The 12,333-nt window shown below is 35.2% G+C and overlaps 2 protein-coding genes across 4 annotated transcripts; one reads left to right on the top strand and one right to left on the bottom strand.

Moving 5' to 3' along the window:
* Positions 1 to 1,413: 1,413 nt before the first annotated feature.
* Positions 1,414 to 2,034, bottom strand: LOC6642234. Of its 2 annotated transcripts, none has more exons than XM_023175987.2 (2): positions 1,875 to 2,034; positions 1,414 to 1,821 (listed from the first exon to the last, which is right to left on the bottom strand). In XM_023175987.2, the coding sequence occupies exon 2, from the start codon at positions 1,810 to 1,812 to the stop codon at positions 1,525 to 1,527; it is 288 nt and encodes a 95-aa protein (XP_023031755.1). In that variant the 5' UTR covers positions 1,813 to 1,821; positions 1,875 to 2,034; the 3' UTR covers positions 1,414 to 1,524. The 2 variants fall into 2 exon arrangements, with proteins under 2 accessions (XP_023031755.1, XP_002065376.2); XM_002065340.4 differs by having other exon boundaries at positions 1,414 to 1,800; positions 1,875 to 2,026.
* A 607-nt stretch (positions 2,035 to 2,641) lies between these two features.
* LOC26530113 lies at positions 2,642 to 3,675 on the top strand. 2 transcript variants are annotated; one of them, XM_015178504.3, is made up of 3 exons: positions 2,642 to 2,944; positions 3,005 to 3,307; positions 3,364 to 3,675. In XM_015178504.3, the coding sequence occupies exons 1-3, from the start codon at positions 2,732 to 2,734 to the stop codon at positions 3,520 to 3,522; spliced, it is 675 nt and encodes a 224-aa protein (XP_015033990.2). In that variant the 5' UTR covers positions 2,642 to 2,731; the 3' UTR covers positions 3,523 to 3,675. The 2 variants fall into 2 exon arrangements, with proteins under 2 accessions (XP_015033990.2, XP_015033991.2); XM_015178505.3 differs by having other exon boundaries at positions 2,643 to 2,944; positions 3,008 to 3,307.
* Positions 3,676 to 12,333: the final 8,658 nt, after the last annotated feature.

The raw sequence follows: 12,333 nt of genomic DNA, 5'->3' as shown, positions 1-12,333 counted from the left end.
TCCTTCGGGCTAGAGGATAAGTTGGTTGCTGCAATCAAAAAGTATGCAACAGTTTCTTGGGAATAACAATGAAAATCAGTCTTGAATACAAATTGTTTAGACATCAACTATTTCCACTGTTTTGATCACATTTATATAGTCGGGTTTACATACAAATAAAATAAATGTAAATATATAAAAATATTAATCACTAACTATATGATATGTTCTAGTAGTTACACTATTAGAAAATACTTTGAATCGACTCTTAAACAAAAATTTTTGCACAAGTCAAAATCTTGAAATGCAGTAATGCATATAGGAAAATCGTTCCTTGAAGTATGCAATGAACTGCCAAATTAATAACTACCTACTAACTATACCATGTATGTAGTTAGAACAATAATTGCCTTAAAGACTGTTTTTATCTACAGAACATTTAATAAATTATTTGCCTTCTCGACTGCTAGTTGCATACTTCAAGACAATGAGTGAGTTTCAGATTTCAGTTCCGATTTCTTAGCTTTACATTCTTTGCTCAGTTTATTAACAAGTTAAAAAGAGTTGAGCTAGCCTTACAATAGTTTCTTCATCATAACATGGTAGTACGATTAGATCTCATCAGATGCAGTGTAACAACTGTTGACGGTGCATAGTCACATGCCATAAAAGTTTACAAGGTATAAAATAAAATTTCGGGTATGTCACAATGAAAGAAGATACCAAAGGCTGTAATTTTGTTCAAAGCAACGAACTTTTTATACCCTCACAATCTTTGTCTAATGTCAATGAAATGACACACTGATTTGGTAAAGATTGTTGCTAATATTTCGCTCCTTCGGAAAGCATCATGTTTATTGTTATCTCGGACTCTTGCTATTTTAAACTTCTCAAATTAAAATTTGTATGTACTCACTTGTTAATGATAAAGGACCTTTAACCTTCGTCAGAATTTTTTGGTTCTTTTTGCCCCGTTGACTTTCCATAATCAGATATAAAATGATCTTATATTACTTGTATGTAAAATCCATATGCATACAAAGGTATGCTTGAATGCTCCTGTTGGTATTTTTCGTCACTCGCTTGGTTATTTACACTAGTCCCTCAACAATTTAAGAGAACGTTTGGCAAATGTTTACACCCAACCGACCAGACACAACTGGCAGTCGACGTCCACAGCAGTCACCGCAGGTGGCAGCAGGTAACAGCAACAACCAACCTGACAGCACCTGAAGTTATGCCATGACAGGTCGCTGCTTCATTCTTGAGAAAGACGCAAAGGGGTAGTGGAGGACAAGGGAATGTTAGCTGCCTGAGCGATTTACGAGGCACCAGCAGAGATTTACAAAATGTTGGCAGACAGCTGGCGTGGGTGAGTGAGTGAGTGAGTGAATGAAACGAGAAGACCTTCAGCAATCTGTAGATATCACATAGTTAATTTACAATGCTCCATTTATTAACCATGTAAAGATTGAATTTGTAGATCATCCGAGTTAGTTTATAATATGTTTAAATGTAATCCATCTCCCTCTCCCGCTCGCTTGTTTACTTCTTTTTCTTTTTATCATCCTTCTTTTTGCCACCACTTCCAGGTGGACAAGAGCTCAAATAGCCGCCATTCATCATGCGATCGAATGCATCCATTGGATCGTAATTCGAATAAAAATTCTTATATTTCATTTTGCGTGGCAAATTGTGAAACACATAAAAACACATGGGAGCAGCCAGGGCCAAAATACAAGCGACTTTTAAATTTCCCAGAGATTTCTTCAAATGGATATCATGCATGGGAAACTTGAATTGCGGCTTGACGCCCGCTGCCTGGAAAAACATTCAGAAAGACTTAGAAAATTAAAAAGCATTTTATTTTTACTAGTATTTTGTTTTAATTTTACCGTTGGTGCTGGCATTTTGCAGCGTTTTGTGATTAACCAATGTTGTTAGCAGGTCGACTGAAACAAATTTTGTGGCACTTCAACTAAATGCTGAATTAGTCCCTTAGACGAAGGCAAAGTCAAAGTGAACTAAGAGTTTGAGTTTTGAGGAGGGCAAAGTCAATGTGAACTAAGAGTTTGAGTTTTGTTTTATTTTCGAATGATTTGGCAATGCTATTGAGATGGTTTTTTACTAACACATATTTATGCACTTAAAGAAAAGAAGCATTAAGATGATGAAAGTAATTATATAATCTTTCAATAAGTAATAGAATGGAGAAGTTTGAGAATCAGTATTTAATTACTTAAATAATTTCAAAGGTTTTGTTCTTGAATCTCAAACATTATTACTTCAATATAAAAAACAAAAAACAGTAGATATGGAACGTAGGAATACATTAAAAATTAATATTATGGACCCTAAACTATGCCTAAAAAGCTAAATCATTAAATGTATGCTAGGAAGAATCCTGAAAAGACTACATTTTGAAGAGAGTATTGAACTAGACGCTTAAAAGAGAAAGTCAATAAAGTCCTACCGCCTTAAAAATCGTTCACTTTTAAGGTTTTTCACGTTTATAACATATTTTCAATATATTTGAATATACGTTGTTATGTTATTATCAAGTAGCCTTAGAGCTGATGACCTAAAACCTGAATTTGAATATAACAAAAAATTCATTAATCTACTAGGCCATGACAATTTCAAATGTTATGTCGTTCACATTGGGGACTACAAATATTCAGTTGTGTCTGAAACGTAGCTCGAGTAACATTAACAAAAAACAATAACATCGAAACTAAAAGTAAATTGCAAAATGTTTCAAATAATTTTAAATATTTTTCAAAAACCAGAACCTGAACCAAAAACATATTTAGAGTCCTTGATCGAAACTGTGACACTAAATTTTGACAAATTTATAAACATTTTTCCAATCAATGATATAAATAGAACTTTTTGCAGTTCTTTTAGTATGGGTTTTGTTTTAAGTCTTTGTTTTTTTGGCGTCAGGGCTTGGATCTCCAGACCGGTAAGAAAAAATCTTGTTTTTAAAAAAATTTCCAGTTAAAAAAAGACATAATTGCCAAAGAAGAAAGCAAAACGCGTGAACCTTGGACCGAATGCAGCCGATTTTGAGGATGGAATACTTCCTGTGGATTTCCGTGCGTCTTCGAAGCCCTTCCAAGTGTATCCGGGGCTCAACGTGTACTATTTACACTTGTCGACCCAAGAGGAACTTACTTATGATGATGGTGCACGACGTACCATTGCGGTTCAGACGGTCACATCTCTTCAGGGAGATAATATAATTATATACGAGCACATGGAGGAGATAATAGAAGGACCCATTGAACAGGCAGACAGTGAGATCTATTCAGATGAGGAGGGAATGGTAAATATAAAGGTAAATATTGTGATCTAATAAAGGAATCGAATATTTGTCTTTAGGATATCAGTGACGGCAACTCGCAAGATGACTCGCCCACAACTTCAGATGGAACCACAGTCATAGCTAAGTCTTCAGTTCTCTCCAAGAAGCCTTCTCGCATCCCGGTCATAGTTCCTCGACCCAAAACACCAACAAACGCCACCGATCTTGAAAATTAGTTATGTTTTAGTCCTTGTTATGGGCATCCTTGTTGGGTGGGGTCAGAGTACTTTTAGATGTTTTCTATTTTTGTTTTACAACCGCCGCGCTGTATTGGAATTTATCGTTTCTGTTTTCTTTTTCAAAATTACGTATGCATGAAAAAAACCCCCCAAAAAAAATATATAAAATAATAATACCAAAAGTCAAAAATTTCTCAAATTTTATTTGGAACCTAAGTAAGATTTCCTGATCAAGAATCTCCTTATCCAGCAAATAATGCGTTTGGCTGACAGGTAAATGTGAATATATAGATACTATAGCGGTGAACCCTATGAATTTAAGTCTAAATGAAATAAAATGATGCAAGTTTTCTATTGCCATTCGTGTTAAAAATATTAATCTGCTTTACAACCTCGCATAATAGAGTGAAAATAACCCCAAAAACTTTCCAAATCCCTTGTCTCTCGATAAATATTCAAGGTCTACTACCCACACACGATTCGCACCGAATCGCTCTTCAATTATTCGTAAGCCTACATAAAAAACTTTTTAGCTATTAGATCCTACAGCAGTCTTAGCGTCTTCTAAACAGTAATAAAAACGAAGGCGCAAAAAAGACAATAGAAGGGAAATTTAAAAACAAAAAAGTAAGTTCGAAAGCCTCTGAAAATTCTGTGGCAACATGTTAGAGAAAAAGTTTAGCGAAATCCGCCCACAAGCGCAACGAGTTGAAGGCGGCGGCACGCCTGACAGCCTGAACGACACGACAAGGAAACTTGCAGACAGTATCGAAGACAAAAGTTTTGTACATATTTTCATTTTTGGTTGAGACGGTTGAGAATAAGCGAACCGCATATGAATCAAGCCCAAGCCCAACAACAAAGCCCCAAGATGAGTATGCAATTCAATATGTACAAGAATGCACAAAAATTGTGCAAGAAATGCATAAAATTTCAATAAAGTGGCTAAGTGGAAATGCAGTGTCAGTGAAAATGTGCAATTTATTGCAAGCCGCGTTGACATCTCCTCGCCTGAGTTGCCATTGTAACGGTTTCCAGCCCTGAGAACGAGAGAGACAGACAGAAACTTAATTGAGTCATGCAATGGAACCAACCAACTCTGGACAATGTGTGTCCTCGGCCTTGAGTATGCTGGGCACGATTCCTAATTACTTTTCACAGAGGAATTTCTATGCTTGACTTCAAATTGCAAGAACTACTTATTTTAACATAAGCGGCTTAGTTACTTAGTTGCACTCGGTTGACTGTACCCGATTTTAAGCTGCTCTAAAAAGCAGGCTTTAAGCGAACATCGGCCATACCGAAAAGTATGTTGCACTTTTTTCACTATTCCTTCTTTTTTTTTTTTTGGTGGTAAAACCTCATTCAGCTGTTTTAGCCCATACACAAAACGTGCTTAGCACAACAAATACACTTGACAGCAGCAAGAGCAACAGACCTACAGTTGAGTAAAGCTCAAATATTGTATTACAAAGATCTGTGAATACCCTACAGTAAGGTACATATGTATGTATACCGAAGAATAAAGATAGCCTATGCTAAAGAGTTGTGTATAAAGGTAAGACAGAAAACAAATTATATAAAGGATGAACTATTGAGCTTGCCAATAACCTTTTATATCATCCACCCATCTCAACTTTTAAAAACTACAAGAGGCTTACAAACTAAAATGAAAGTCATCAATTCTAAAATTTTTATTGAATAAAAAGTAATCAGTCGTGTACATACTTATTAATTTATTTTCTTTGTGCTATTGTACTTTTAAGGAGTGTCAGATGTTGGAGAATTGTTTTATTGGGCATTATTATATTATAATAAAGAAAACTTACATTTTTTCCAATGGCAGATATAAAAGGGAACTAAAGCATGCAATATGCAGTTATAGGTTTCGCTCTTTAAAACATATAAGTATAGATATAATATATCCCTTCACGCAAAGATATAACATTTTTAAGTCACAAGGCACACGAAAATTTTCAAATTCGTTGAAAACCCAACTACTAAGTACAACTACAGTATAAAGCATACTTTAAGGGCAAAATTCTCCTAATTTATTGCCCTAGATCCGAGAAGGTTGTTTTCCTACTTCTCTATTGCCACATTTATAAAATATGTTTCTCCATTTTGTTTTAGACAATTGTTTTCCGTAGAATAAGATAGAAGAAAGGAATCTCATTACCAGAGTAAAAAATTTAATAAAAGAATATCCAAATGATCTTTTTATTAAAAATTAAGTCAGCTGGAAATTAATCCTTGAAGAACTCTGATGCATAAATCTGGATGTAAGTGCTTATTCTAAATATGTTTTTTCACTAAATTTCAAGCAAAGTTGATTAAAAAATCATTTGTCCTTATTTTAAGAGAGCACACCAAAGTAAGAATTGAGAGCTTTACCAAAAATTTGTCTATCTACTTCACAAAAACCTAACCGCAATTTTCCTCACTTTAGCCACAATGCACATACATACTTCTGGGTGAGAGCTGCCTTGGCATGGCTTGGCTTGTCTTGGCTATTTTGCATGTTGTTGCCACCCACATAAACAGAAATGTTGTTATTCTTTTTAGTCTTGTCCGACAGCCACGTCCTGTTGCCTAAAAGTATGCCATGTATTTTTTACGCTGCAAGACAACATTTTTATTGCCCTAGCCCTAGGTCTCCATATTCCTCCTTTCACTCTCACTCTCTCCCTCTCACACACTTGCCTTCCCTCTCAGGCTCTATCTCCATCTCCTAAACAAATGGCCATGTTAAGCGTTGTAAGCGTTGTTTGCCATTTGCCATTTTTCTCCTCCGTTTTTCCCAAGTTTTTTCCGTTCCCTTTCTCAATTTTGTTTGCTTCTTTGCTTTCCAAGTTTTATTTATGCTGAGCTCTCTGTGTGGCTATGTGGGAGGTCTCCGTTTTAAACGATGACAACGACCCTTTTTTTCATCCTTCGATAGGCTTCAGGAATGTGTAAAAATGGAATGCAGAGCAAATTTACATTTAATTTGGCAACCGTGTGCTGCACTCCTTTTGGGCCGGAGTTCCGGTCCCCTGAAAAAATTCTGATGGGCAAGGCAATTAGAAATGTGAAGACAACTAATAATTAAAACAAAATTACCATCAGGTTGATTAAATCAGTTAAAGTACATAAGTACATAATAACAACTAACTAACGATAAACTTGAAAACTTTAACTTGAGTAAAATTATAGTTAAATTATAGAAAAGTTAATTGAAATCATTAAACTTGTTGCTAATTATCGAAAATCTGCAGTAAGTACTCTGTTCTCTAGGAAGAAGATTTTCCTTTTCCCAATACGTAGTAGAAAGTTCTAAGAAACTCTTCAAAAGTTAAGAAAATTTCATTAGCCAACTGACTAACTGTGGTTAGTTTTTGTTAATATTTCTTTGTTATGTCAATATTTCTCAAAAACCAATTATCGATATCTGCCTTTCAGTTCATTTAGGGCAAATCTGTTGCGCCTGCTACAAGAAAATTCAATTAAGCGAAAGGAATGAATTAATTTTATAGCTTTGGCATATGGCAAACCCCACGCTCCGACTGGCATCACATGTCCAGACAGCTCTCAAACAATTTTAGTACCTTGTTGGGCATTTATTTATTTTTTTTTATTTCTTTCTTTTTGGCAGTTTTGGTAGAAGAGAAAGTTTCGTGCCTTCTTGTAAACGCTTTTTAAGGAGGCTTCGTCTGGGTTGTTTGTGGATTTATTGGAATGTTTGTGTGGTCAGCGTCTTCTCTCATCTTGTCATTGACTAATTTCATTAGCTTTTCTCTGCTCATCAAATTAGTTCTTACTTAGAATACTCATTTATAAACATTTCAAAAGCTTGATTAATGGTGGTAGAGAAATCATTAAAACATTTTATCCTTCGGTTGTGAGTTCAGCGCGACTTTTGTGCAAATATTGTTCTTCAATCGTGGAAAAAAAAAAACGAAATGAGAGGATGTTTTCTTCTAGATGCATCCTTTTTTGATTGCCAGCTGGACATGTGCCCAGAATCTCTCCCTCTCTCTCTCTCTCTCTGTTGGTATGTTTTTTTTAGCTGGGTGTTGATTTTTACGCTTCAGAGTGCTGGCAGCCATTGTTGTCAAGTTTATTTGGCTTGAAATGTGCAGCCAAGTGCAAGAGACCAAAACAAACACGAACATTTTCACTTTATCTCTCTCTTTCTCGCTCTTGCTTTTTCTTGCTGACATCTAAAGGACTTGTTGCCTTGGCCAATTATTAACTTTAGTTAATATACATACATGAAAATATATGTATGTAGATAAAGTCACTGCAGTTTGCTTGACTTTTGTTCAACTGCCCTTGAAGTCTTGAAGGCTTTCATTTACAGCTAATTATGCAGATTCAATTATTGACTGCAGACGCCAAAAACACACAAGGACCACATGGTGTTGCCTGCTTAATTACATGTGCCCAGTACGCCAATATTGCCTTGAGGAGTAGGCGTTTTGGCGAAGGTGGAATCTGTCATTGATTTTGATTTGTTAAATCGCCTTGAGGGCATGTTCGTGTCGCTGATTGCCAATACATATGGCCAAGTCTGTCTGAATGCTTCATTAAACACACTGCGCATATTTGTGTGGGTGGCATTGTAATTGTTGTTGCTATTGGGTGGGCGTGGAATGTATTTCACTAGATTGCAGTTGCTCATTTAACATACGCATATGCATATTCAATTCATTGTCATTAAAGTCTGATGGGGTAACATATATAAGTTGAATAGCTAATGAAGTTGTTAATTAAACTGTTAATTATTATATAATTTAATATCCCATACACTGTATTCAGTTCAATAATATTTCAAATCGGAAAATAAGTATAAAGATCAGCCCTTAGCTCATTTTGTTTTCTAACTTTACATTGTTTTTATCTTGCCCTTCATTAAGTAAATGGCACTAAACTGAGTTAATCTTAACCACATCCATCATATACTTATATATACTTATCCATTTCACTTACAAAGATGATGATAAAATAGTTGATTGAATGCAAAAAGGCAATTTAAAACAAACACATATGAAATCTAGCATGAAAAACTCATACTTTATTTATGCTTATTCAATTCTAGTGAATTATTTACATATTTCACAATCATTTTGGTTTCTTTTTCAATTTGGATGGGTGTGTGTGTGTGTGTGTGCTTTTGAAAAATGTCACACATTCCTTAAGGGTAAAATTGAAAACGCTTCATTCACACATATTCACTATGAAACCCTTTCCTTGTGGCATTCATTTTTGATTGACATTTACGCCCATTTCACATTTCTCACTTGACAGATATTTTTCTGTCCCACTCGATTTTCGGTCTTCAAGATAAATTCACAAAATGTTCACAAAAAGAGTCTGTAAAAATAGCTACACAATTTGGGGTAAACTTTAAGAAATATGTAAATCATCTTTGTTTTCTCCACCTGGCATAATATTTTTCTGTCTGTCTGAGTCTGCCCCCAGTCCGAGATGTTGTTTGGTGTAGCACCTGCAGCATATGCCTAATTGCAGGGGAAGGCGAAGCATCTCAACTTGCCATAAAATGTTCCCTTGTTATGCCTTGTTAAAAAAAAAAAGTTTTCGCATGGGGATTGTGGATTTGCATTTGGCAATTAAATTACCAACAAAACCACTTGGCAAATATTTTGTACGTTGACTTTTCCCATTCCCCAATGTTGACCATTCGGACCATTCAACTTTGACCAGACGTTTAGATTTTAAAACCACGTTGCATATACCTACTTTTCTCAAAGTGTTTGTTTGTTCTGTTTCTTTTGCTGTATTTGTGCTAGGAGACGTGCATTGAACCTCTTGGAAAAAAGAAAAATGGATGGGCAGGCCAAGAGACAATTTCAATATGTTATGCGCCTGATGGCGTTGAAAGCGATTATAAATATAAGCGTCTTGCCTCTGCGACAGTCTCAGCAATGCCTAATGTCGATGGCTTGACAAAAAGCATAGCATACTTCTATGGGGCATCAATATATCTCCTTTTTCGGTATCTACGCAGCTATCTCTTATGGCGAGAAACTTTCAAGTGTTTGCACAAGCAAATCTAATGAAATTTCAGTAGAACTTTGAACTTTTAATGCTTTTTCCACTGCACACACACACTTTCACACACACTTTCACACACACACACACACACACGCATGCATGTGTGTGGGATGTTCGTTGAACATTTCGATTCTTTTAGATTAAAACTTTTTGCTTCCACTTAGATTTATTTTATTGAACGCACACTGGATCGATTATCCTTATGTATACATATATGTAAATGGAATCAATGAAGAATAAAGGATTATATGATAAGCAAATGTGAAAACTATTATTAATTCTTATACCAAGTTTTTCAAACATTTATATTAAATGGCACAAAGCTCCAGCAAAAAAGGCAATTATTTTTATTTATTATTTTTATTATAGTTTCGTCATCTTTTTTCAATAAAAAAATTATTTTGTTAAACTTATAATCGCTTAAAGCTGCAAAGATTCCCTTTTGAATTAATTTTATGCTGTTTTTGTATTAGTAAGAAAATTAAGATCCTATCCACACCATTTTAAGTTAAAAGTTTGAACATTAATAATTCTTTAAGATTTTTAAAAGAAATTTGCAGTTAATTGGTCTAACTAAATAGTTATTAAAGACATCTCAAATCAGACTTAAGTGGCCGTCGAAGAAAGGAGAGAAGGTTAAACTTAGGAAAAATTAGTACGACAAATTTCCGCTCTATTAAAATCAATTTATATATTTTTAATGTTGCCAAATAAAGTAAAGCAAATGTATAAAGGTTTATTTTACTGTGAGTTTTGCCATTGAACCAAATTTCATTAGCTTCTTATTACATTTCATTGATTTCTGTTTATTGATTATTTAAGAACACCAATGTAAAAGTGTGCTGGGTTCTAATAATAAACTAAAATTTCTTTGAGTAGTTTTTTTTTACAGGAGAACATTATTTATCTAGTTAATGCTAGAGTTTAATTTTTGTAAATTTTTGAAAAAATTGTGATGCTTTATCTTAAATTTATACCGTAGCGTACTAATATCAAAGTCAATTTTCGACATTAAATTTAGAAAAACTCAAGTAGAACTTGTTCTTTATTCATCCTTTTTTCTGTCAAGTGCTACTCTAATTGTGTAGAATAGTCTGTCTGACAGTTGCCGTCGAGAAAATATGCTCTACATATTGCTTAAGTTATAGTTTTAATGAATATATATTGCCTGCTTTTTGGCAATGCACGTCAAGAGGCAAGAAGGTGGTTGGGAAGGGGGGAGAGGGGGCATAGATATGCACACGGCTTCCGTCAGTTGAGTGAACTTGTCATGGCCCAGGCCACTGAACCGCAATGGCATCAACACTTGGCGTTGTCTTGTCATTATTATCTATTAGTTATTGCCACGCGAGAATCGCTGAATAGAGTGCAAGGCACCCGAACACACCCTGACCCAAACTGATGGTGCCTTATACTACTATTTCTACTCCTATATACATAGACTTGTATCCTTCCTTGGCGTCGTTTTGCTAATTGTAAGTTATTGACACGAAACGTGCCCGGGGCTGGGCTAAAGTTGATGGACGGAACGCCCACCTGTAAGTGAGAGACTATGAGACGATGTTGGCAGCATTTTCAGCAATTATAAACTTCCGCTGGCTATTGAAGCTCAATTAAATTGCAACTCCCTAAATCTAGGCGATGTCTTTTTCTTTTTCTGTCCTTTTCTTCTTCTTTGCGTTACATCAACATAATTGAATTATAAATGGTTTACTTACCACTCTAGTTAAATATTGGATTTGGCCAGAGGGTTCAGAAGGGGCACATAATGGGGAAAGATGGAGTTGATGGGAGGGTTTATTAAATTCAACAATTTCATACAGATAAGCTACTTGAAATTCCAGACTCAATGCTCAACTAAAAGTTAGACAATTCGCAGTTAATTGGTAATCTGTAAATTGGTTTCATGTGCAGAATATTAAACGAAAATATCTTTTGATAAAATGCTCAAAAATGTACCAAAAAAATAAAAACAAACATTGTTGATTTGCACTTAAATTTGACATAAATACACAACATAAAATTCTTAAACACTTTTCCAAAAGAGATCTAAAAAAGTGTAGATTTATTTTTAACTTTTTATGAGTTTCATTTTATGTAGTCTAACTTGTCTACAGCTTCATTGTGAATGCTTTTTATGGCCTTTTAGCACCTGCAATAACAATTCATCCATCAAATGGCCATTACACACAATTGATTCGAGAACTTTTGTGTGCAGTTGTAACTTGAGATTTTTCTACGGCTGCTGTTGCCTTTGCTCTGTATACACTTTGAATGGCCAATGGCCCATAGAAACAGGGAGATTACACGCGCGCAATATGATTAGTGTCTGTCCGTTTTGTCGTTGTATGCAACCTTCATCTACAGCTCCAGCTCCAGCTTCCCCATTTCCCCCTATAACGGCCAATTGGCCGTTGCTGTTGGCATTGACTGCCTGTGGCCATAAAGCTGAAATTTCATTTTGCATGCAACGCCCACTAGCAACCGGGCTAAAGCCTTTGTTAGCGACTACCAACACGACTAGGCAATTTCCGGTCTGCATATAGATATAGATATCCATAAGCATAGACAGATGTGGGGCGGGTATGGAATGGTATCCATAGCAGCTGTCGTATTGTTTTTACCCATTCCTCTCACTAGCTTGGCTTTCAGTTTCACACATTTTTTTAGCTGCTATTTTATTCTTTTTTTGTAGCATTTTGTTTTTCTCTCTAACGTTGCCAAAGTGTTGCTTAAATTTCGCTTACTACA

The sequence above is a fragment of the Drosophila willistoni genome (genome assembly GCF_018902025.1).
Source record: "Drosophila willistoni isolate 14030-0811.24 chromosome 2R unlocalized genomic scaffold, UCI_dwil_1.1 Seg167, whole genome shotgun sequence".
Lineage (NCBI taxonomy): Eukaryota > Metazoa > Arthropoda > Insecta > Diptera > Drosophilidae > Drosophila > Drosophila willistoni.
The sequence above is the reverse complement of the archived record's forward strand: the minus strand, read 5'-3'. Positions and strand labels throughout refer to the sequence as shown.

What these genes read in the sequence shown, in the direction of transcription:
- LOC26530113 (XM_015178504.3), top strand. Translation starts at nt 2,732, where the DNA reads ATGTTTCAAATAATTTTAAATATTTTTCAAAAACCAGAACCTGAACCA. An exon ending in GGGCTTGGATCTCCAGACCG is followed by an intron (nt 2,945 to 3,004) that starts GTAAGAAAAAAT and finishes TAATTGCCAAAG; the next exon opens with AAGAAAGCAAAACGCGTGAA. An exon ending in ATTCAGATGAGGAGGGAATG is followed by an intron (nt 3,308 to 3,363) that starts GTAAATATAAAG and finishes ATTTGTCTTTAG; the next exon opens with GATATCAGTGACGGCAACTC.